The 22,977-nt window shown below is 40.6% G+C and overlaps 1 protein-coding gene across 1 annotated transcript in view; it reads left to right on the top strand.

The window, feature by feature from the left end:
- LOC110486320 (heparan sulfate glucosamine 3-O-sulfotransferase 4-like) overlaps positions 1-21,819 on the top strand; it is an 88,338-nt gene extending 66,519 nt beyond the window's left edge. Inside the window, exon 2 of the mRNA XM_021557832.2 lies at positions 19,605-21,819. Coding sequence (XP_021413507.2) covers positions 19,605-20,259 — 655 coding nt within the window. The 3' untranslated portion in view covers positions 20,260-21,819. The remainder of the gene's footprint in view (positions 1-19,604) is intronic.
- The last annotated feature ends 1,158 nt before the right edge of the window (positions 21,820-22,977 follow it).

Genomic DNA, 22,977 nt, shown 5'->3' with positions numbered 1-22,977 from the left:
AGAGTCTTCTCTTTGAAATAACATCTGTTTCGGATTCCTCGCAGCAGGGGAGACGCCAAAAAGCCGCAATGCAGTTTGCTGTGTCAAATCATCAGATCACAGTACTTAATTGAATGTTGTTCAAGAACCAGGCAGCAAGGAATAGCCAGCCGGCTAAATTCAAAGTAATTCAAATATACAGTTCAGTTCATAGCAAATTATTTTGATCAATTTACCCTTTAAACCTCTGTACCGCTGCGTATAAGCACTTTGTGACAGCTGCTGATGTAAAAAAGGGCTTTATGAAATAAATGTGATTGATAGATAGATGGTAGATTCTGTGGTCTCAGAAACAGGGGCTTATTATAACAATAGTGTAGATGGGGAACATGTTCCTGATGAGTGGAGTACCCTCCACTTAAGTGCTCTCCGGTAACCAAGCTGGAGCACGGGTAGCAGTCCCCATGAGCTTTCCAGGGCTTTACTGGGATGTTTTATCCTTTTGTACCCTGTCTCACTCAACTTAATGGGGCCCAGGGACAGTCTCTGGCACTGGGGTGACTGAGGTTATAGGAAGTTCTCAGGTATCAAGTGTAAGGTATAAAGCTGCTAGTGAACCTTCCTTGCTCCCCATGATTCAGAAGTGCTTTGGAAGGGGTTTATCTGATCAGCAGAATGATTCCTGCCAAGGCGGTATTATGTGATTATACATATTCAGTACCACAAGTAGACAATGTAATGAACAAGAAAAAAAGTCCGCAATTCCTGGATAGGTTTTTTAAAAACTTGTAAAGTCGTGAAATTCTCTGTAATGTTTGATCACATTAAACAATCTTTGGTCAGATATGAGATCTGTTATTATATTCAGTGATTCTGACACTCGGGTTAATTGACAGGCAGTGGATCGTCCTTAAACAAAAGAGACTCTCACAGCAGTTGAGGAAAACTAAAGTGGGTCATGAGGGAGTTGTTTGAGGGTCGAGTGTTAAAATGAGGCTGATGGAACTACAATGGTGCATAAGAGGGAGGCTGTACTATTACATGGAATATATCTGCATGTATTATAGGAGGGGAAATCAGCCTCAGTGGAAATGATGCCAAAGGCCATCATTTCATTACCACACAAGTAAGATGACTTTCCCCTCCTAATATGTCTTCATTCATTTAAAAGGATGTCTTATTTTGCCAAATATTTGCAGGGTTTGGTTGCTAAACTGTTATCTTGTTCCGTATATATCAGGAGAAGACATGGACTGACACTCTACAGATGATAAGTACAGACATTCAGTTGCATCATGAAATCGGTGAAACACATTTACTCAAACAGTTTATAAGGTAACAAAAAATCAAATCTGCAGAAGCGGAATATAGGCCAATAAAATAGAAATTGTGTAATGTACTGTAGCTAGCTGAGGAAAATAAACAAAACACCAAATTCATACTCGTTTGTAGAAAAAACGGGTGCCTCTCTTTTATACCATCCCTAGATGAATCCAGCCTTTCAAGGAGCTAACTGTCATGGAAAATTGTAAATTGTACCATTTCACTTCTCTTCAAAGTATTTTTATTTTTTTATTCTCCTGAGCTACTGTAGAAAATATAGTCTAACTGAAGCAGTATATGGATAAAAGTGGGGACAGTAAACTCTCCAAGAGGTTATTCATCGGCCAGACACCTTTTAGTCCACATCCTTGCCATTTCTGAAGTGGAGCCTGCCTTCTTTGTGGCAAGCTTCAAAGGCTCTGACTGTGCTGCATACCGTCCCAGGTCAATCACTCCATCACACAGGCACAGAGCCAGAGATATGCCCCTGCTTTAACTGATCAGGACCATCACCGCCCACAAAGTCATGCAATCATAACAGTTCGCATTTAGTATTGGACATTTGTAATTTTGTATTTGTGTGTATTTCTGCAACTACTTTGGGATGAAAGATAACAAACTGAGTAAGTACAGAAGGCCACCTGAAGTTTCTGTTTCACTGCAGTGCTCCACCCAGTAAAATGTATTTTGTTGACATTTTTGAGGGGATGTAAGCTGTTGTTTAGCAGTAAAATGTTTTATATCGCCCTGCCTGCTAAATGACATTTTTTTCAAGGTTGGCTGTGCAGCTGGGGATCGAAGGACAGGATCCTCCATCAGTGTCTGAAGATGTATCTTATTTCCAGTTAGGAAATGCTCACTGATACTGGAACACTCTTTCATCCTGCAAAATCCTCTTGGCTGGGTTATCTTCACTCACTTCACTTGCTTGAAACGCCAATATTTGGTGAAAAAGGCACATTTAGGCACAACTCAAATCCATAAAAAGGCCTTTAGAATAATAGTCCGACATCTCAGACTGTAAAACTGCTGCTGATGATGGTGAATAAGTCAGTTTAACCTCGGCAGTGTGAGCCAGCCCACTGACATTCTGGAAAAGATTTACCCTAGCACTCATTTTTCTCCATATAACCTTGGTGAATAGTACTGTTAAATAGTTTATTTCAGCTGTGGTCAGAGAAACACCGCTTATACTTAGCGCTGTTATAACCCCGGAATCACAGTCATTTGTCACCATGGACACTGTTGGTAAAGTCAGTAAAGTTCTTCAACTATTCATTTTTAACCCTCTTGTTCAGCAAAGGGAGATTCTCAGTTCTCTTGAGAGGGAGAAGATTTGTCAGTGATCTTGCAGATACTCCTAGAAGAGAAAAACATTTCAGATTAGAGCAACAAGAGAAAAAAAAAGCCCCCGGAGCTGAGATGAGGGTTTAATATTTGGGTTTTATTTTGTCCATAAACGTTTGATACGTTCCTTTTTAAGCTCCCCCTTTGGCAGCGAGGATTACACGACTTAATCTGTATATCTGTAAAACACTATCCTGCATTTGCAATGTGTGTTTATGGCAGATTCACTCACAGTGTCAGACTACCTCTGCTGAGGAGATTAAGGATGTGTACAGTGGTTTATTGGAAGTGCTGCTCATTGGCTCAAAGCTGGCCTCAGAGGGATGCACTGAGATCTATTCCAGGATAACAAACCTATCGCCCCCCATCTTTAGCATTGCAAGCCAGTGAGTCTGCTCAATGACTTGGGATGGCCATTTCACAACTGACATGTTCCCTGTCCCTTTTCCCAAAGATAAAGAAGGACTTTATATTGAGTTGGCTCAGCATACTGTTGAGGAGACATAATGCTAAACTTCAACAATCAATCTGTACTGAGTGGTCTACCAATGTGGACTATTGTCTAAGATTCTCTTTATAACATGGTTGCAAGTGGGGTACTTGGGCACAGTTCAATTGGACTGCAGGTGCTAGGCTTTGAGAATCATAAAATATACAGTGCCTAGTGAAAGTCTACACACCCCTTGTAGATTCGTCACATTTTACTGACTTAAAATTACATCTAAAAAAGGATTACATTGAGGGTTTTAATATAGAGCTACAAAACCTACTCCACATTTTCAAAGTATAAATTATGATTATGTATTTCAATTATGATGTCTTGATTGTGTATGTCTTCACACCTAATAATACAGTGCATTGGGAAAGTATTCAGACCCCTTGACTTTTTCCACATTTTGTTACGTTACAGCCTTATTCTAAAATGGATTATATCATTTTTCCCCCTCATCAATCTACACACAATACCCCATAATGAAAAGGTTTTTAGAAATTTCTGCAAATGTATAAATAAATAACAACTGAAAACAGACCGTTTACTCACTACTTTGTTGAAGCCATGGCAGCGATTACAGCCTCGAGTCTTCTTGGGTATGACGCTGCAAGCTTAACACACCTGTATTTGGGGAGTTTCTCCCATTCTTCTCTGCATATCCTCTCAAGCTCTGTCAGGTTGGATGGGGCTGCACAGCTATTTCAGTTCTCTCCAGAGATGTTTGATTGGCTTCAAGTCCGTGCTCTGGCTGGGCCACTCAAGGACATTCATAGACTTGTCCCAAAGCCACTCCTACGTTGTGTTGGCTGTGTGCTTAGGGTCGTTGTTCTGTTGGAAGGTGAACCTTCACCCCAGTCTGAGTTCCTGAGCGCTCTGGAGCAGGTTTCCATCAAGGATCTTGCTGTACTTTGCTCTGTTCATCTTTCACTCGATCCTGACTACTATCCCATTCCCTGCTGCTGAAAAACATCTCCACAACATGATGCTGCCACTACCATTCTTCACTATAGGGATTGTGCCAGGTTTCCTCCAGATGTGACGCTTGGGATTCAGGCCAAAGAGTTCATTCTTGGTTTCATCAGACCAGAGAATATTGTTTCTCATGGTCTGAGAGTCCTTTAGGCGCCTTTTGGCAAACTCCAAGGGGGCTGTCATGTGTATTTTACTGAGGAGTTGCTACCGCCTGGCCACTGTACCATAAATGACTAATTGGTGGAGTGCTGCAGAGATGGTTGTCCTTCTGGAAGGTTCTCCCATCTCCACAGGGGAACTCTGGAGCTCTGTCAGAGTAACCATTGGGTTCTTGGTAACCGCGCAGACCAAGGCCCTTCTCCCCGATTGCTCAGTTTGGCCAAGCGGCCAGCTCTAGGAAGGGTCTTGGTGGTTCCAAACTTCTTCCATTTAAGAATGATGGAGGTCACTGTGTTCTTGGGGACCTTCAATGCTGCAGACATTTCTTGGTACCCTTCCCCAGATCTGTGCCTCGACACAATCCTGTCTCAGAGCTCTATGGACAATTCCTTCGAACTCATGGCTTGGTTTTTGCTTTGACATGCACTGTCAACTGTGGGACCTTATATAGACAGGTGTGTGCCTTTCTAAATCATATCTAATCAGTTGAATTTAGCACAGATTTTCTCCAATCAAGTTGGAGAAACATCTCAAGGATGATCAATGGAAACAGGATGCACTTGAGCTAAATATCGAGTCTCATATCAAAGGGTCTGAATACTTATGTAAGTAAGGTATTAGTTAAAAAAATTAATTTTTTAAAAAATCCAACAATTTCTAAAAACCTGTTTTTGCTTTGTCATTATGGGGTATTGTGTGTAGATTGATGAGGAAAAATAATATTTAATCAATTTTAGAATAAGGCTGTAACGTAGCAAAATGTTGAAAACGTCAAGGGGTCTGAATACTTCCCGAATGCACTATAATTACTTGGTCGAAGCACCTTTGGATGCCATTACAGCTATGAATCATTTTGAATAAGGTTCTACCAACTTTGCACAGCTGTTAGGGAAACATATATCAATCGTTTTTGTCAAAATTGCTCAAGCTCAGTAAATTCTGTTTGGAGTCATTGATAGACAGCAATATCGTCTCTGATTTTCAAGAAAATTTAAGTCAGGACTGAGACAAGACCACTCAGGAACCCTCAACACCTCTTGGAAAGCTATTCTGGTGTCTTTGGCATTAAAATGTGTGTATTTGTCCCGCTGAAAAATAAAACTCTATCCCAGGGTAATGTTTTCCAAAGACTGGTATGGATTTTCCTCTCTTTTTACCTAGGCTTTGCTCCTTTCATATTTATTTTGATCCTGATCAACTCCCCAGTCTCTGCCAGTGACAAGCATACCCATAACATTATGTCAAAATGTGAAGACCTTCACTAGGCACTGTACATGAAAATATAACCTAGAATGAAAAAAAGGCTCTGTGTTACGTGAACCCTGTCCAGCGCAGAGAGCGACATTAAATCGAGTGGTCTGGCCATAGCATTTTTTTTCTCTTGAGTTGTTTATTTTGACAGTGTTGTTAACCCTCTTGCCCTTATGTTGTCGAACAAGGGTCCCTCCCTTAGAGATTCTGGATCAGAAACAGGGCACACTATGGGGATTCCTTTAGAAGCAATATTTTTAGATTAAGTTGTTCTCTGGTGTTTTTGTGAGATCAGATTGCAATTAATTATATTATATCAACAGCAAATTCAAGTAGCCAGTGGCATGTTCACTCAAATGTACTCAAACTGAACACTGCATCAACCCATCCATAAAGAGCCAGGCTTGCATAAACCAACCCACATAGAGTAATGGTAATAAGACTATTCCCTGAAGACAGGCCAGAACTCAGTACAACAACACATCTGCCCATACATATTGAATGATTTTAAACCCATTTCAAACCATTTTGTCAGACATTACCAGGGAAAACAATCCCTGCACTAACCAGATGTAAGTAAACATAGTTGTCATTCTTATATAAGCATGCATTTCCTGTCCTTCACCTACTCTACTATCGTGCCTGTGAAAAGGTCTGTCGCTCAATACATCCATGTGTGATGTAACTATACCACAGCTGTGGAAGAACTATGAAATGTCCAAATGATAGCATGCTAAATTTCATAGATACAGTCAAATCCCAAATTATTGACACCCTTGATAAAGATGAGCAATAAATAATACAAATACTAAATTCTATTATTTTATACTAATACAGTTCAGAAACACACATTTTGTTTAACAAGTAATACTTTTTTCTCACTGTTTTTGTCTCCTTGTTTCTCTATAGAACTTTCAGATCTTGTTATGATGAGAAATCAGGTCTGTGCGCACGGTAGAAAAATGAACTCTGTAGCTGATTGGCCGATTTATGGGCAATTGAGAAATAGATGCACTTCCTCAATCAAGAAAGCTAAATCAGGCTACTTTCTAAGTTCTATCTCAGACTCTCCTGGTGATCCGTCAACATTTTGTAAAACAGTTAAGGCACTGAAGCATGGACATTCCTCTCTTTCCCTGCCTAAGCGAGTTGTGTCAGACTTGGGCATCATTACTGAGAAAAACTTGATAAGTGATGCTTGTAATCAACATTTGATATCGGCAGGCTTTTTATTTGAAAGAAATGGTGGTTTAATTTACCCTGGTCAGACAATCGACTGACTGCCCTTCTCTCAGCCTCTAGCTGGCTCGATGTAAGTTTTGTTAAACTTCTAGTGAATCTTTGTTTTCATTTCAATAGTTGATACTTCTTTTCCAAATCACTTTGTATGGTGCCCTCATTGATTGTGTCCCCGCATATACTGTAAATACCTGGGAATCCGGATTCAAGAAAAGCTATCTGTAATGCAGGCGCTGGGAGTCAGGAAGCAAGTACAGGGGGTGAATTTAATAATACAAAAAACATGGCGCAAAACAAGAGTAGTGTCTGGACATGAGAAACATAACTAATACTGCCTGGGGAAAGAACCAAGGGGTGTGACAGTTATAGGGGAGGTAATCACAGAAGCGATGGAGTCCAGGTGAGTCTCATGGGGCGCAGGTGCGGGTAGTAATTAGTAAACTAGCGACAATGAGTGCCAAAGAGGGTAGACAGTAGACATGACACTGTCTTTCAATGAAGCAGATTGATGACTTAGTTAAGAAATTAAGAATTAAAATATAGGAATTCCTATAGAATTATTCTATAGGAACAGGTTATGTCTTTCGTGAAATAGCTGAAAACAAATCATTCAGTCGACATTCATTCCCATTATTGACTATGGCGATATTGTCTATATGAATGCGGCTGCCACTGTATTGAAAACATTTGAACGCATTTTATAATAGAGCATTGCATCCTTATTTCGACGCCAATCCCCACTACTGATGTGCGTGGCCTAAGAGCTTTATTTTCATGTCATCCAACAAATGTAAATGCCTGGAGTTTGCTAAATGCCATTGGTACTTGGATTGGAACCGGTGTTATGTTCAGATGACATGAAAATAGAGCTCTTTGGCCACGCACACCAGTGTTGGGTTTGGCATCAAAATAAGGATGCTTAAGCAGAAAGGAACCCCATACTTACTGTAAAATAAGTTGGTGTATCTTTGATGTTGTTATTTTGCTTCCACTGGTCCTGGGGCCCTTGTCACCGGCTTCATTAACTTTATCCAGTATAAGAACATTTTAGCCAAAAATCTGGTTGCCTCTACCAGGAGGTTGACACTTGTGCACAAGTGGATCTTCCAGCAAGACAATGACCCCAAACACACATCAAAATCCACTAAGAAATGGTTAATTGACCACAAAATCAATATTTTGCAATAGGCTTGGCCAGTATTCAGATTTTCATAACATCACACCGTTCCTCTGCCATCCCGGGATTTACGGTATTACCGCTGGACACCACACAAGGTGGCGCAAAGAAAACACAAAAAAAAGCCCATTGTGGGTCTACTATTAACCACAATGCTAACAAAATCAGCACAAGTAATAGCGAAATCACATAGACGCTGTTAGCTAAATGCTAACGTGCGAAAGCGAACATAAACTAATTGCAAAGACAGGTGAATCCAGTTCATAAGGTTATACAAGCATAGCTAGGCACTACCGGATGTCATTTTCGATGAGTGTCGACATTTACAAGCGAAGGTGTACGAGAGAAATTGTGCAAATGAACAAAACATGCTGTTTCTGAAGGAAGAGCCTCGTGTGTACACGGAGCAGAGGGGGGAAGAACAGAGGAGAAAAACGCACAGGGGGAAAAATGGCAGCTGTACAGATAATTCACCTAAACTTCTCACGGCAGAAAGCCGTTATAAGATAGCTTATGGCAAACATGTAGCAGTGAATTGCATACAAGTGTAGCTTCATGAACTCATATGTGCAGCACAACAGAGACTCGCCGGTACATACTGTATAGAACGCTATGGACTCACTAGCTCCTGCTTTCTCCAGCTGTTCTATTTACAAACAAACACGCGACCCGGTATATGGTTCAGTATACCGTCCAAGCCTATTTTGCAATGGCCATCTCAGTCTCCAGACTTGAAACCGATTTGAAAACCTGTTGTTTGAATTGAAGAGAGGAGTCCATAAGCGCATACGAAGTATATCAGTGCAATGTGTTCTTCAATCTCATAAAACATTTTTTATTTAATTTTTTTACCCCCTTTTTCAAGGTATCCAATTGTTAGTAGCTACTATCTTGTCTCATCGCTACAACTCCCGTACAACTCCCCCGGGAGAGACAAAGGTTGAAAGTCATGCTTCCTCCGATACACATCCCAACCAAGCCACACTGCTTCTTAACACAGCGCGCATCCAACCCGGAAGCCAGCCGCACCAATGTGTCGGAAGAAACACCATGCACCTGGCAACCTTGGTTAGCGTGCACTGCACCCAGCCCGCCACAGGAGTTGCTGGTGCGCAATGAGACAAGGATATCCTTACCGGCCAAGCCCTCCCTAACCCAGGCGACGCTAGGCCAATTGTGCATTGCCCCACAGACCTCCCTGTCACAGCCGGTTATGACAGACCCTGGGTGCGAACCCAGAGTCTCTGGTGGCACAGCTAGCACTGCAGTACAGCGCCCTTAACCACTGCGGCACCCGGGAGGCCTCATAAAACATTTTAGGAAAAGGCTCAGTGCCGTTATCCTCGCAAGGTGAGGTATTGAAAACAGGGGTGGCAATAATTTATATAGAAAAAAATATTGCTTCTAATTAGTATAATTAGTATTAGTATAAAATAATTTTCAATTTGTTTAGCATACAACATAACTCAGTATTTGTATTATTTGTGGCAGTCTTTTTGCTCATCTTTAAAAGGGTGCCAATAATTCTGAAAATGACTATAGATATCATCAAATGAACATTTGTATGTCAAAAGAAAAAAGACTGCCCTTTGTGTACAGAGATAATCGAAAGGATAACTATTTGCATAAATGGCTATAGCCGTTCACGAACCTGGTCCACCATTTCAGAGTATTTTCAGCTCACTGGTTGAATTGAGCAATCTGTGCCAGCTAGAGCACAATTTGGATTAGCAAAGGTTCCACTGATAGGTCAGCTTAGTCCTTAATGGAGCGGCTTAGGCCTTCTGTACATGATTATAACGTTCTTAGAGCCTATTTTCTTGTAGCCAGATGTTCCGGAATAAACACCAGGGTGTAATCATGTTGCTTTTCCCCTTAAACCCAGACCTGGTGTGCTCTTTTTTTGTGACAGGGAAACTAAGCCGTGCATACAGATGTCTAAGTAACTTTCTTAATACAAATAATATAGGAAGAATCTACTGAAATAGGTGGGCAGGTTAAGCACAGACATTGCGATTTAGCTACTGAACAGTGCTGACATGTTTTGACACTGCAACAGAAGTGCATTATAAAAACTCATTATCTTCTGACCAAGGTTCACCCCTCTTCCTCTCAGGACTGCTTAAGAAACAAATACCTTCCATTCATATATTTAATTTAGTCAAACGTATATTTTTGAAGCGCCTCCTGCATATGAAGAGCTTCTGTGAGTGGCATAGGATTTTGAAATATTATTCAGATTCCTTAATGAATGTGGACACACAGCTGACATCTTCAGATTGCAGCAAATAGCTTTCATTCTAAGTGACCACCTACTACTGCATGTTTAAAGGCTTTCTGGCAGCCCTTTGCTGAGTAACTTTATAAATAGTTGCAGAAAAGAGCTCAAGATTTTGAAGGGAAGGCTATAGCCTACCACACTTAGAAATGATGTATACAAAACTCAGGGATTTCATTTTTTTTTATGACATGCTATAATAGAGTAAAGAGACAGCTAGTGTCATTCTGAGCTCTATTGAACTGATCATGCTGGTTTAATGGAGCAGATTGATAGGTGAGTGAATTATCTCCACATTCTTTGCACAGGTATTTACTCTACGTGATCTTTTTGTGTCTACAAACCTCCGTGTGGTTTCACCCAGACACCAAAAAGGGAAGAGTATTGTGAACTCTCCCATGTGCGTGATTCCATTAATGACTCCATATCCTGGGGGTAATTAATAAACCGACAACAGAAAGAGACCAGAGGCGAACTGAAGGTTCAATATCATGATTGGAGTGTGATTGTACAATTTGAGTCAGATTAGGGGTAAACCAGGTTAAACTGACAAAAATTAGGTGAAATTCTGACCCCCAATTAAATTGATCTCGAATGAAAGGAATCTACAGTAGCTTCTCTAACTTGACGTGTCCTGATTTCACAACTTCAACGTCAAAATCATGCCTCAGCAACACGGTAAATGTCTGAGGGTTCCTGCAGGCCAGTTCTTTTCTCACAGATGAAGAAAGTACATTGAATCATGAGCTCATTTGAAGACTGGGGGAACAATTGACAAGTCAGAAATACATTTAATGGAGATTCATTGGTGGGTTTATTCACAGCAATGCAACCTCTATATTGTAAGCACTCATCAACACCCACTACAACATAATACAAAAGGAGGGAAGAAAAACAGTACAGTATATTGGAGGCCGATGATTAAGGCCGATGATTAAGGCAATTCCAAAACGTATAACTATAGAATTATCTGCAACTTGGAGCAGATGCTGTCAGGGATATCATCAGCATTATTTGTATTAAATCCATACACTATGAACAGTAAACAAGTGTTTAATATTAAGTTTGTGGGCGAGAGGATATATCACATCAGTCATATTACACCAACAAATTGACAGTCACAGAACGTGAGTTGAATCTTGGCCAACTCCAAATTCTAGTTTGGACAAAGCAGTGCTGTGGACAATTATAGTTCTGGCGAGGATTGCTGACTCAAACCAATAGCGGTTTCCATGGAGTAGTGGGGGATATCGTGGGTTTGGCATCTCAACCTTCCTGAGAGAATTGCACAAGCTATTAGGGGCTCCCGAGTGGCGCAGTGGTTTAAGGCATTGTATTTAAGTTCTAGAGGCACCACTACAGACCCTGGTTCAATTCTAGGCTGTATCACAACCAGCTGTAATTGGGAGTCCCACAGGGCAGTGCACAATTGGCTCAGTGTAAGAATTTGTTCTTAACTGACTTGCCTAGTTAAATAAAAATCTATACATAAAATATTCTTATATTCTACAATCTAAAAGACATTCAGCCTTTGCTTTTCGGGAGCCACTACAGACCCTGGTTCAATTCTAGGCTGACTTTTTCCTACTGGCACTGACTTTGCTGATGGATACTTTATTGATGAAAAAATACTTACTATGACTGAGATGTGGTTGTCCCACCTAGGGCTGTTACGGTGACCTCAGTACCGCCACACCGGCGGTCACGAGTCATGATGGCAGTCAAATTCCATGTGACCATTTAGTCAAGGTAATTAGGCTTCTCCAAGCTCTGGTGCAGCTGATGGTCATTAGTAGCCTACCAAACGTGCTAACTGCCTGGTACTCCGCACTCTATTGTCCCTGTAATCACTCTGAGATCAATGCAAATGTAGTCGAAAATTTAATCAAACACTTCATGAGAGCACAAGAGCTCATGTTGCCTACTATATTTATTTCTCAACTGTCCTAATATTAAGCACATCACTTCTCTTTGATACAGGAGTATAACCTACCTGGCTGGCATGAAAATTAACCAAGGGAAAAGCGTCCTCATTCGCTATTTAAGTGCATAGATGGGGCGGCATGGTAGCCTAGTGGTTAGAGTGTTGGACTAGTAACCGGAAGGTTGCGAGTTCAAACACCTGAGCTGACAAGGTACAAATCTGTTGTTCTGCCCCTGAACAGGCAGTTAACCCACTGTTCCCAGGCTGTCATTGAAAATAAGAATTTGTTCTTAACTGACTTGCCTGGTTAAATAAAGGTAAAAAAAAAAATAGATTACATGTATTTTTTTCCCACTATCCCTGTTTCGAGAAAGCTGCATAATATAATGGTCCATTCTAAATCAAAACAAATTTCTCACACATATTATTTAGTATATGTAAAGACAAGATGAAATCAAGAATAGTGTGATGGGTGACAATATTAGCCTATCACTTGTAAATTATGTATTGCCACTTGTGAATGATGCCCAGCTAAAGGCAAACAACACATTCTTTTTTTTGCAGCTTTTTCAAATCATAGTCGCACACCTCATGTAGCCTATCCCATAGGCCTATATGTTTTGATAAGGTTTGTAATCACAATTAAATTGGCCAAATAACTTCTTAAAAGGAAACACATTTAGAGCCTATCTGGCGTGAGTTTCAAATTTGGGGAAGACAATTTTCACCATAAAAATGCACATTTATAATAAAAGCATGACATGAATAATCGCATTTGTGGTCACTTTTAAGAATCGTGACTTTCTGCTAATGGAACATTTGCGCTTATAGCCTACTACCATGTGCGCAATAGCCTAATAGTTTATCAACATTTTAAGCTAAACGTTCTCATCTGTTGTGTCAGGTTCATTGCTTAAAACAGGTTTTTTGATACTAGTGGTTGTATTAACTGTTCCGGACTATGTTTGGAATATTTATTTCTCGCACAGAATAGAATAGGTCAACTTTTGTGCTAAGGGGGATAGTAGATTGACATAGGCTAGTGCTTTTGCTGCTCGTTAGGCCTACTTATCTTGTTGGCTGACGAAAAGTAAATGTGAACGTTCTTTCAATATGTGTCTCGGAATTAGATAAGGACGCGCGCAGTTGCGTCCCCGAATGTGTCTGTCTTCACTTGTAGCCTGTGAGAAAGACCTGATCACGTGACTGAGTGCCATGTGAGTGAGAGGTGGTTCAGAACACAGCGGGGAGAAGGGAATTTTAATGATTGTATCCAGCCCAAGGGCACAACGGCCACTGGCCGCATAAGGCATGGTTTTTGGGGGAGTATGGCCACACAAAGGGGATTCAGCCGGGAAATTTGAGGCATCAAGTGCTTGTTAAATTGTGAACAAGTGACTGATGAAGTGTGTACAGCCTGTTCAAAAAAACAAAGCGGAGCTCATGCCTTTCATGCAACTTTAAAAATAATCATCATTAGAGTCGCATCATGCAGCCTTAGAATGTATTAAAAAACAAAACATACAGCCCAACATTTGTATCACAACTAAATATCTCTAAATGAAGCATATAGGAGTACCTGTTTCTTTGTTAACTGCTCAACACAGAATAGCCACATGTGCGCACTCCCTCAAATCGTTTGGAGAAAATGTCCTTTCTATTTTATTCAGCTATGTTCAATTGTATTCTTCATACTATAAAATAACAGAAAATGATGCCACGGAATTCTAAGCAAATCTTGTCTGCTAAATGAACTAGTGTAGCCCACAGCCATATGGCACAGCCAGATCAGGACCTAACATAAGGACAGCTCAGAGTATGCTATTCTGTTCTTCTGAAATATACTACATTCTCTTCATATCATGATTCTTTAGACCTGTCTAAAATAAATAATGGATGTATTAAGATGGTGTAGGCTATATTACATGGATTTATTAGACTTGTTCAAATGTAGATGTTCCAAACGTCTGCATCAGTGTCGTGTAGGCTATGCGTGGAAGCCAGGAGATGCTAAATGTGTTTATGTTAATTACAGTTAATTACCGTGAGACTGGCAGTTATTACCTTGACGATCACCCGGCTGACAAAATTTCATGACCGCTACAGCCCTAGTCCCACCTGGCTACAGTATTTTAAGATTAATGCACAAACTGTAAAATCACAAAAATGTCCAATTCAGAATCTAAAGCCATTTGAGTTATTAAGTCAAACATATATTTTAGTTTTTTTGCTTTTTGGATTCCATGATTCCTGGATCAAGAATTCAACTTAAAACTTACAATGACAGTATGCACTGTACTGTCTAACAGCACTCTGGGTTGATGACAATGTCTTACAAAATGGGTAAACCATGTTGAACGTCATCCATGGATGGTTTTATGTCACTTTATTCGGACGGTGGTGTGAGCCGTATGGGGCTTTCTCTGATGTGAAGTGGTTTTCTATATTTTACGCTCACATGCTTATCCACGCACTAATAGATGTCCTTCACTCATCACTCATGCAAAGGCCATAGTATGAGAGAGATGTGTGGAGTTTCTTACATCCATGATCAGCTGCAGCCGAATCTCCTAAGTGGCCAGATGAGTGTTCCTAGCTGTTATTCCAATGCAGGATAGGAAATCTATCAAGTTCAATCTGTCATATTGTTAATTGGTTCTGCATAACTGAACCAGATCTGCAAAAATGCCCTGAATACACATTTTACTCTTTGCTTCTGGTATACTCAGGTGTGACCAGCAATTACTGTCTGGGCTTTTATTTTATTCCAATATATTCTTGACTGTGTTTGGGTAAGGTAAATAAATGACATTGAGAGACAATGAGGGTGACTGATAATTTGTACTTGTCTATTCACTGCGGTGCTCTGAAGCAGAATTACAGGCCATCACATCTGCTTGTTGTTGTAATTGCAACACCAATCGTATAATATAGAGGGCTATTGTGAGCAAATTGTATGTGTGTAGCCTGAAGCACTCTCATCAGTTCATCCAAATGCACATAAACAAACACAAGCGAGGAACATTTAGAAGTAACAGCATATATATTCAAATGAGTGGCATGTTCCTAGTATTGTAGACCTGTGCATTTGAGTGCTGATAAAAACAGTAATGTTTGAAAATATTTTTTTCTTAGGGATGGATCTGCAGAGTACAGTTTCGGTTCTGATCTAAGCCACTGAACTTAAAAGAGTGACACAGAAAATGAACTTGAAAGCTGCCGATAATATCTTTAGAATCCTTGAAATGCGATTGCTCCTATTCTCCTCCTCTGGCTTTAATGTGAAAAATAGGCAAATTTACTGGCCAATGTATAATAATAATGACCTAATCATGCAGTTTATTATGATATTCCAAGGGTCCATAAAGTTTTTTTCCCCCCTTGCCTTTGTTTTATTTCACGATGTTCTATGTCCAAAGAGAATGTGAACATTGCTTCAGATCTCAGCGCGCCAGTCTGCTGTTGTGGGTAGAGAAAGTGCCTGGCTCCCCCACTGTTGGAAGTGGAATGGTCTTCAGGGGATCTCAAGAAGAGAGCGGGAAAAAGGTTTTGATCAGGACCAGCTGTCAGTTCTCTCCTTAACTGTTCCATTGAAGCACACAGTTCATCTGCAGTATAATGGGCTTATTTACAGCGGGGAGGCTGTGTCATGTTTTAATTCAACTCACCTCTCCCTCTTTTCGCACTAGCAAAATGTACACCAATGTTGTGCTCATTACACATACCAAGTAACATGGCAAAGCTGGGAGACGGAAGTGTGCCAGCACACAGCTGCTACAAGTGTTTTGCAACATAACCCGCTTTTCTTCTCAAAATAATGCCTTCATCCACTAACAAAGACTGAATAAGTCCATTTACAGTATTCCTCATGACAAAAAAACAAATGTTGTTTTCTCGCTGGATAGGACCCACTGTGTGTGGACTGCTCAAGGATTGTACAAATGCCATTGACATGATATGGCTTTGTGAGTTCGATTCAGTACCAGTGCCACGATGAAGCCAAATGAGAGATTGGAGCAGCTTTTATTACTGTGCCAGTGTTTTATTAGAAATGACCAAGTCTCTCAGCAGCAATGTTTTCTATGCTCCAAGAAACAGCTTGGCCTTATTAGTGTCTGGGATGCAAATGAATATTTTCCCCAACTCGTCATGCCTCAACATTTTCTTCTTTAATGGTTTTGACAGGGCGTAATGAAACATATTCATTGAGGGAAATGCATGGGCATGTTCCAGAGCCCACTCATAGTGAGTGTAGCAGAAGACTTCCTCAGTAGGCGTTTAAGAGATGGTCATGAAATGGCACTGTTGGTAGTCTGCGTGTTGAAAGAAAATATGCATTTCCTGAATCTTTTGTAACCACTCCAGACGTGTGAATTTAGCATTCATTTTTGTCTCTATGTGAAATGGTTCAAAGCTGTGATGGTCGGTGGAGTGAACCTATACCCAGTTCACAGTGCACAGTGCACAGATAGTGGCACCCAATCTGGCGGAGCAACTATATTATAATAGGTGTTTGTCTGAGTCTGGGCCAACATCTGTAGCTATCCATTGGTTGGATGATTCAAAGGACATTCCATTTGCATGAGTTTGAAACACCTGGCAGAAATGATCAGTGCTGTCATCCTCCTCTTTTTTCCTCTGCATATTAGAAATCATGAAGAGAAGGAATTGCAATTGCTTTTAACTTCAAAGCAGCAAATGAAAATGCATTTTAAAGATCACTTTTTCCTGTTTACATTGTACTACTTCAGAAAAGCATGTACTTATTGAAATGACCTTTTCTACCCTCTCATGTTGAGAACTGCAGCTTTGTCGTCATACTATGTAGTAGTCACACAGTTTTTTCTCCTGTCTCTAAGTTGGTACAAGAACGACCACCATGTACTCTGTCGTACAACCACTGCATCCCCATATGCTTCAGGAGCAGGACGTGAGTGACTCACTTGTCTTCCAGGAAACGGGAAGTCCTTACACTTATGTTAGATAGGACTGGATTCAATCCGTATTGCCGAAGTTCCGCGTTGTAGCCCTATTGTCATGGAGCGGAGACTGCATTAAACGGTAAACGCTGCAGATGTTGGCTCAATCAGATGTTACATTTACATTTCAAGCGAGCTTATCGCTGAACGACAGCGATAGGGATTGAATCCAGCCCTTAGTGTATACATTAGAGGGTCTGCTGTTATGGTACAAGAGCTAAATGTTAAGAGATGTGTTATGTGGTCTGACTGAGTAAACAGCAGATGGTTCGCCGGGCCTCTTTAGCGTTCTGTGTTTTATTTACTTACCCACCTGAATGACCCACGTTGAGCTCAACAGCTGATGGGTAGAGATATGAGAGTTAACTCTTTGCTGTTGTTTACTTCAGTTTCGCCAGAGTGCAAGGCCAGAGGAGCAATCTGCCTGGCGCATGCAGGACAATTAGCTTGTTTATCAGCATTGTGATTTCTGTTCCGCCTCCCTGTTCCACTGACATTTTCGATGTACACGATCCATGACGGATTCCTTCTCAATCAAAATGAGTTCGACCTCTATCAGAGATGAAGGTATCGCGCGCTTGTTCAACCTCTATTTTTTTTAATGAAGCCTGATGAGGACAATAGCTTATGATGTGGCTGACGTAAATAGAAGAGGTCACCTTGAGAATCATTTATCTGTCCTGTCAATGGGATGTTTGCGTCAAAGAGGCATGACTCATTACTGTTGAGACATGCTATTTTGTGCTTATGGTTCTATATAGGATGTGCAGTACATAGGTTGTTTCAAGGCGATTCATTGTGGTGTGTTTTATTGAGTTTCCTCTCTCTGTGCTTTAGTTCTCATACACAGTGATGGCACACCCTCGCTACCATCTAACATGCTTTAGACTTGACTTTAAATAGCCATCAGCTGAAGACCTTGAAGGGAGAAAAAAATCTTTAGCCATTCATTACCCCACTGAGGAAGTGTGGAACATTGATGGAATGTAATGAAAACTAATACTCCTTCCAGTCACTATGCAATCTGTAGGTATGTTTTAAATCCAATTACAGCCTAAGAAATAGCCACAGCCTCTATAGTATCTTGAGCCAAACAGAATCCAGGGGGAAATTACCCATCAGGAGTGCAATATTGTTACAGAAATGACATCACCAGGCCACTTGTGTGTCTTGAGGGCCAGTGTCCATGTGTGTGTTTATGTGGTGTGAGGGGGGGGGGGGGGGGGTCAATATGTATGTACATAACACTTGATTTGTTTCTCCCAGTAAATTGGATTATTTGCAAAGAGAACAGTCCCTATAGAATGTGTCCAGGATGCAAACGATTGATGTGGCTACATTGTGCCATCTTTAAGTCTATGCTGATGACAATCTAAATTGAGAAAACATTGTACTCTCTGTATCTGTGAAAGTGGAATCATTTGTTTTGAAGGAATGGAGTAGTTACGAGATGTGGATTTCACAAATATTCAAAGAAAATATAGCATGACTAAAAATAGAATGACTTTTATACAGCAAGGAGATTGTAAAACATGATCAAAGCAGTAGCATTTATTACAGTGTTCATACATTTGTAATGTATTTCATGTTTCTATTTGGTGTAAGTACATAAAGGCTACACCATTCACAGCTTTTAATGTGGCCAATTTAGACTGTAATCATGTCTAAACATGGATGGCAATGAAAAACAATGTAAGCATTTAATATCGATTTGCTTGAGGTACACATAATGCTTCATTATCCATAGAGGAAAACAGAGAAACTGTAGGAACTAATCTCTCTTTCGTATGTATGAATTACATTTGCTTCCACATTGATTTATCCCCCAACTTAGTCCCAGAGACAAAGTTGAACATAATATTTGCGGCACTGGCAAATGGTTTCCTGTTATCCCTGAGATAAATCTCTCAAGGCAGGGGCATTTCTGGTCTACTACAAATGATCACAAGGAATCGTATAATGAATCACTATTCCCTTCAATGAACAGCCTCCAACCTTAAGAAAGAAAAGGAATGAGTGTGTTGCACATAACGCAGAAGTGGGAGTGAATGCTAAGGAATGGAACTCAAGGCAGGCACACAGTGTGGAGCACACAAAATAAATGTATGACAAAACAATACCCCAGGCACCAGCAGTATTAATGATATGCAGTGAACTCATTATTAAAGTTCCAAAACAGCTCCTGGAGTAACACAGATGGAGCCAATTAGGCAATGAGCATGCTTGCTCACTTGCCGTTACATCTTCCGTTTCTTTTATCTTGCCCATATTACTCCACGGATGAAATAAGCTGTATGTTTCTCCCCGCTACATAATATCCAGTGATAATAACAGTTATTTTCACTTGTAATTTCAAATAATTTATTGCTCCATAAATACCAAATGTTCTTTTACCCTTTCCTTGAGTACCTCATTTGTGTTGCAGTAGGTGCAGAGAGTTCAGTATTAACAGAGCTGAGCTAACTGCTGCTTTGTGTTCACAGAGACCTGATGCCTTCGACGCTGGAGGGACAAATCACCATGGAGAAGACACCCAGCTACTTTGTGACTAGCCACGCCCCCAAACGCATCCACACGATGGCCAGGGACATCAAGTTAATCATTGTGGTTCGCAACCCTGTCACCAGGGCTATTTCAGACTACACACAGACTCTGTCCAAGAAACCTGAGATCCCAACCTTTGAGGTTTTGGCCTTTAAGAACCGGACGCTGGGCCTAATAGATGCGTCGTGGAGTGCTCTACGTATAGGGATCTACGCGCTCCACTTGGAGACGTGGATGCAGTACTTCCCTCTCGCCCAGATGCACTTTGTCAGTGGAGAGAGGCTTATTGTTGATCCCGCTGGCGAGATGGGCAAGGTACAGGACTTTCTTGGGCTCAAGCGGATCGTCACGGATAAACACTTTTACTTCAACAAAACGAAGGGATTTCCTTGTCTCAAGAAGCCAGAGGACAGCAGCACCCCGAGATGTCTCGGCAAATCTAAGGGGAGAACTCACCCTAAAATTGACCCGGACGTTATCCGCCGACTGCACAAGTTCTTCAAACCCTTTAACATGATGTTCTACCAAATGACTGGCCAGAACTTTGAGTGGGAGCTGGAGGAGGGCAGTGACTCTCGGGGCTCTCAGAACTAACAGACTGTTGCCCCACGTCACAGCCACAGCTACACCACCAGCCTTTCTCAATAACACATCCACTGTCTGTCCCTACCGCTTCATCCTCTGCGAGAGTGCTTGAGTACGTCAATCAATCATGGCTGTCTTTGAGAAGGTGTCTGTATCCATAGGGAAAAAAGAGTTTACCGATATGCTTCTATTCTCGCCCTCAAAACTAAAACATTATTGTACATACTATACATAAAATTATATTTATATTTGTGAAGAGGAGATGATTTTATTCCTTTTGTTTTAAAAACATAGAGCTGATACATGAATCATGTCGACTATGACGATGCATGCGATAAGTTAAGTGTCCTTACCTCCTGAGCCCTAAGGGTGTATTCTGCCTGCTTCTTCTCCTTTTACTTTCCGTGCAGTTTGTTGCCCTTTCACCCACACCCACCAGCGTACAGTACAAAACAGTCATACTACTCAGATGACGGAGGCCATGAAGTATTCTGGATGATTTATTTCAACACTCTGTAGAGAGATAAAAAAATAAAAAATAAATGAATCTTACAGTACAATTATCCCTTGACGTGACCCTCATGTCGTATTTGAGGTTGTCCGTATATGTATTATAAATGGAGACAATCCCTTCTTTGTCAATCCAAGTTTACCAAAGCAGAGCTTTCATTTCGTCAGAGTCAATATTTTTGTTGACCTGCACTCGTAGGTAACATGTTTTAAACAAATGTACAGTACATATATTTCTAATTGTTTTTGCATATCATCCTTTGTGAGGCTGGAATTGGCATATGGTGTATCAACTAGAATGTATTTCTCACACACATCAAGGGGATTACTGTAAATGTCACACCCATGCAAAGTATCCTATGCCCAGTAATCTGAAGTAACAGTATTTGAGGTGTGCACAAAGTATATTATAAATGGAGGAAAACTATTCTAAAAACTATTTTATATAGAGCTATTTAATGATAAATGTGACAGAACTACTGCGAAAACAAAATTTGCAGTGAGATTTGCGAGCCAATGGGGTTCTCCTGTTATTGTTAAGGCGATGAGGTGAAGAACAACAGAGGAGGACCCAACAGAAGGGAGTTAACAAACATCTGGTGCCACGCAGTCTTCTGTCATGAAGAGATAAATGGGTTAATTAAGTAAGCCTGGAACATCATTGTCAATGTCAAATTGAGGATTTGCTGCAGACAAAATGTTAATATGCACAGGTTTACCCAGTAAATCTCCCACATTGGTTTGACAGTATCATGTATCTGACTGGAATATGTCTACTTGTTGAGGAAACATAATGTTCATCATCGCATTGCAACCCACTTGTGCTCATCTTCATCCAGGTTTGTATACATGGCACGGATTATAATAACAAGAGTTTTACAGTCCTTTTCTGCTTTTCTATAAATGTTACTTTATGTTTCACTCCATGAAATAAGAACCGTCATCCTTTTTGCATAGCTTGCTGTGCTTCTGTCTGCTGTCTTACTACTGTCTCTGGACTTTTCATCAATTGAGACAATCAATACAGTCAATGAGTCAATAAATGCAGTCTTCTACACATCAATGGTCGCCCACAGCTATGATGCATTACACTGTTCATCTTCCCTGTTTTCTGGTCGGCCATGACAGGCTGGATTGGTTCACTCTCTGCCGGCCTCCCTGTCACCCAGGGGAGGCTGGGTGCAGCAGCTCGTTACACAGAGCAATTGATTCAATCAAGGTAAGAACTCTACTACCCGTTCGAGCACTGAGCATGAACACTTACCTCAGAGCCTCAGTTTCCCAGTCACACCTTCCACTGAGGCTTCCCTGTGCCGATATCCCCTGGTGTCTTCCTCTGAACCTCTGTCTCTCTCTCCGTCCCCGGAGCACACTCTCTCATTCCTCACATGATTCTCTCTGTCTAGCACTACTCTCTTTGTTCAGTTTAGAACAGAGATGCGGGGACATAAATAAGATTGTTTATAGTTTGACTACTTTGGGGAAAATGGTAGGTCGCATCAAATCATCAAATTTGAATGGGATTCTGCTGCCTGTTTTAATAGTGTGTTTGTTTTACTCCGATGAAGAAGCTGCATTGAATGCATATGCTTAGAGGTGGAGAAATGGGATTTCTTGCAAAAAGAATACTTTCCATTTGCCAAATAAACACAAACAAAATATTCTAGCTAGCGAATCACTATATTGCACACAAAAGCTATTCTTTTTCTGGCAACTCATTTAAACATTTTCCATTCTAAATATGTAGCAAACCTTCAGATATTGCTTGCAGAAGTTCTTCCCTTTTAATTAGGGTCCATGCTATTAAGTTTTTTTTTTAATTCTGCTGAGTCAGTGTGCTTGAGAAACTAAGGCTGCACAACTAAGAGATTAAACAAGAGGTTTGAAAGGAAAAACATAATATCAATCCTACTTTTAGGGAACAGCTACTTGGTTTCTCAGTAAAACCAAATCTAATAAAAAGATGTAAACACTGGATTTGACAAAGTGGCAACAACAACTTTGGTATATGTAGAAGTACATACAGATGTAGGATCCTAATTTGAGCCAGTTTCTACAGAAGGATAACAATCCTGCCGCAACAGTGACATTTTTTGTAGGGAAGTTTTAAATGTCCTGATTTTCAAGGAAGTTATCATGCAACAGGGTGATCAAAGATCGATCCAACATTTGTGTGCCTCAAATTCCCCTCAAACATTGTTCAGAGATGCCACATGG

This window comes from Oncorhynchus mykiss, chromosome 13 (assembly GCF_013265735.2).
Source record: "Oncorhynchus mykiss isolate Arlee chromosome 13, USDA_OmykA_1.1, whole genome shotgun sequence".
Taxonomy (NCBI): Eukaryota; Metazoa; Chordata; class Actinopteri; order Salmoniformes; family Salmonidae; genus Oncorhynchus; species Oncorhynchus mykiss.
The sequence above is the reverse complement of the archived record's forward strand: the minus strand, read 5'-3'. Positions and strand labels throughout refer to the sequence as shown.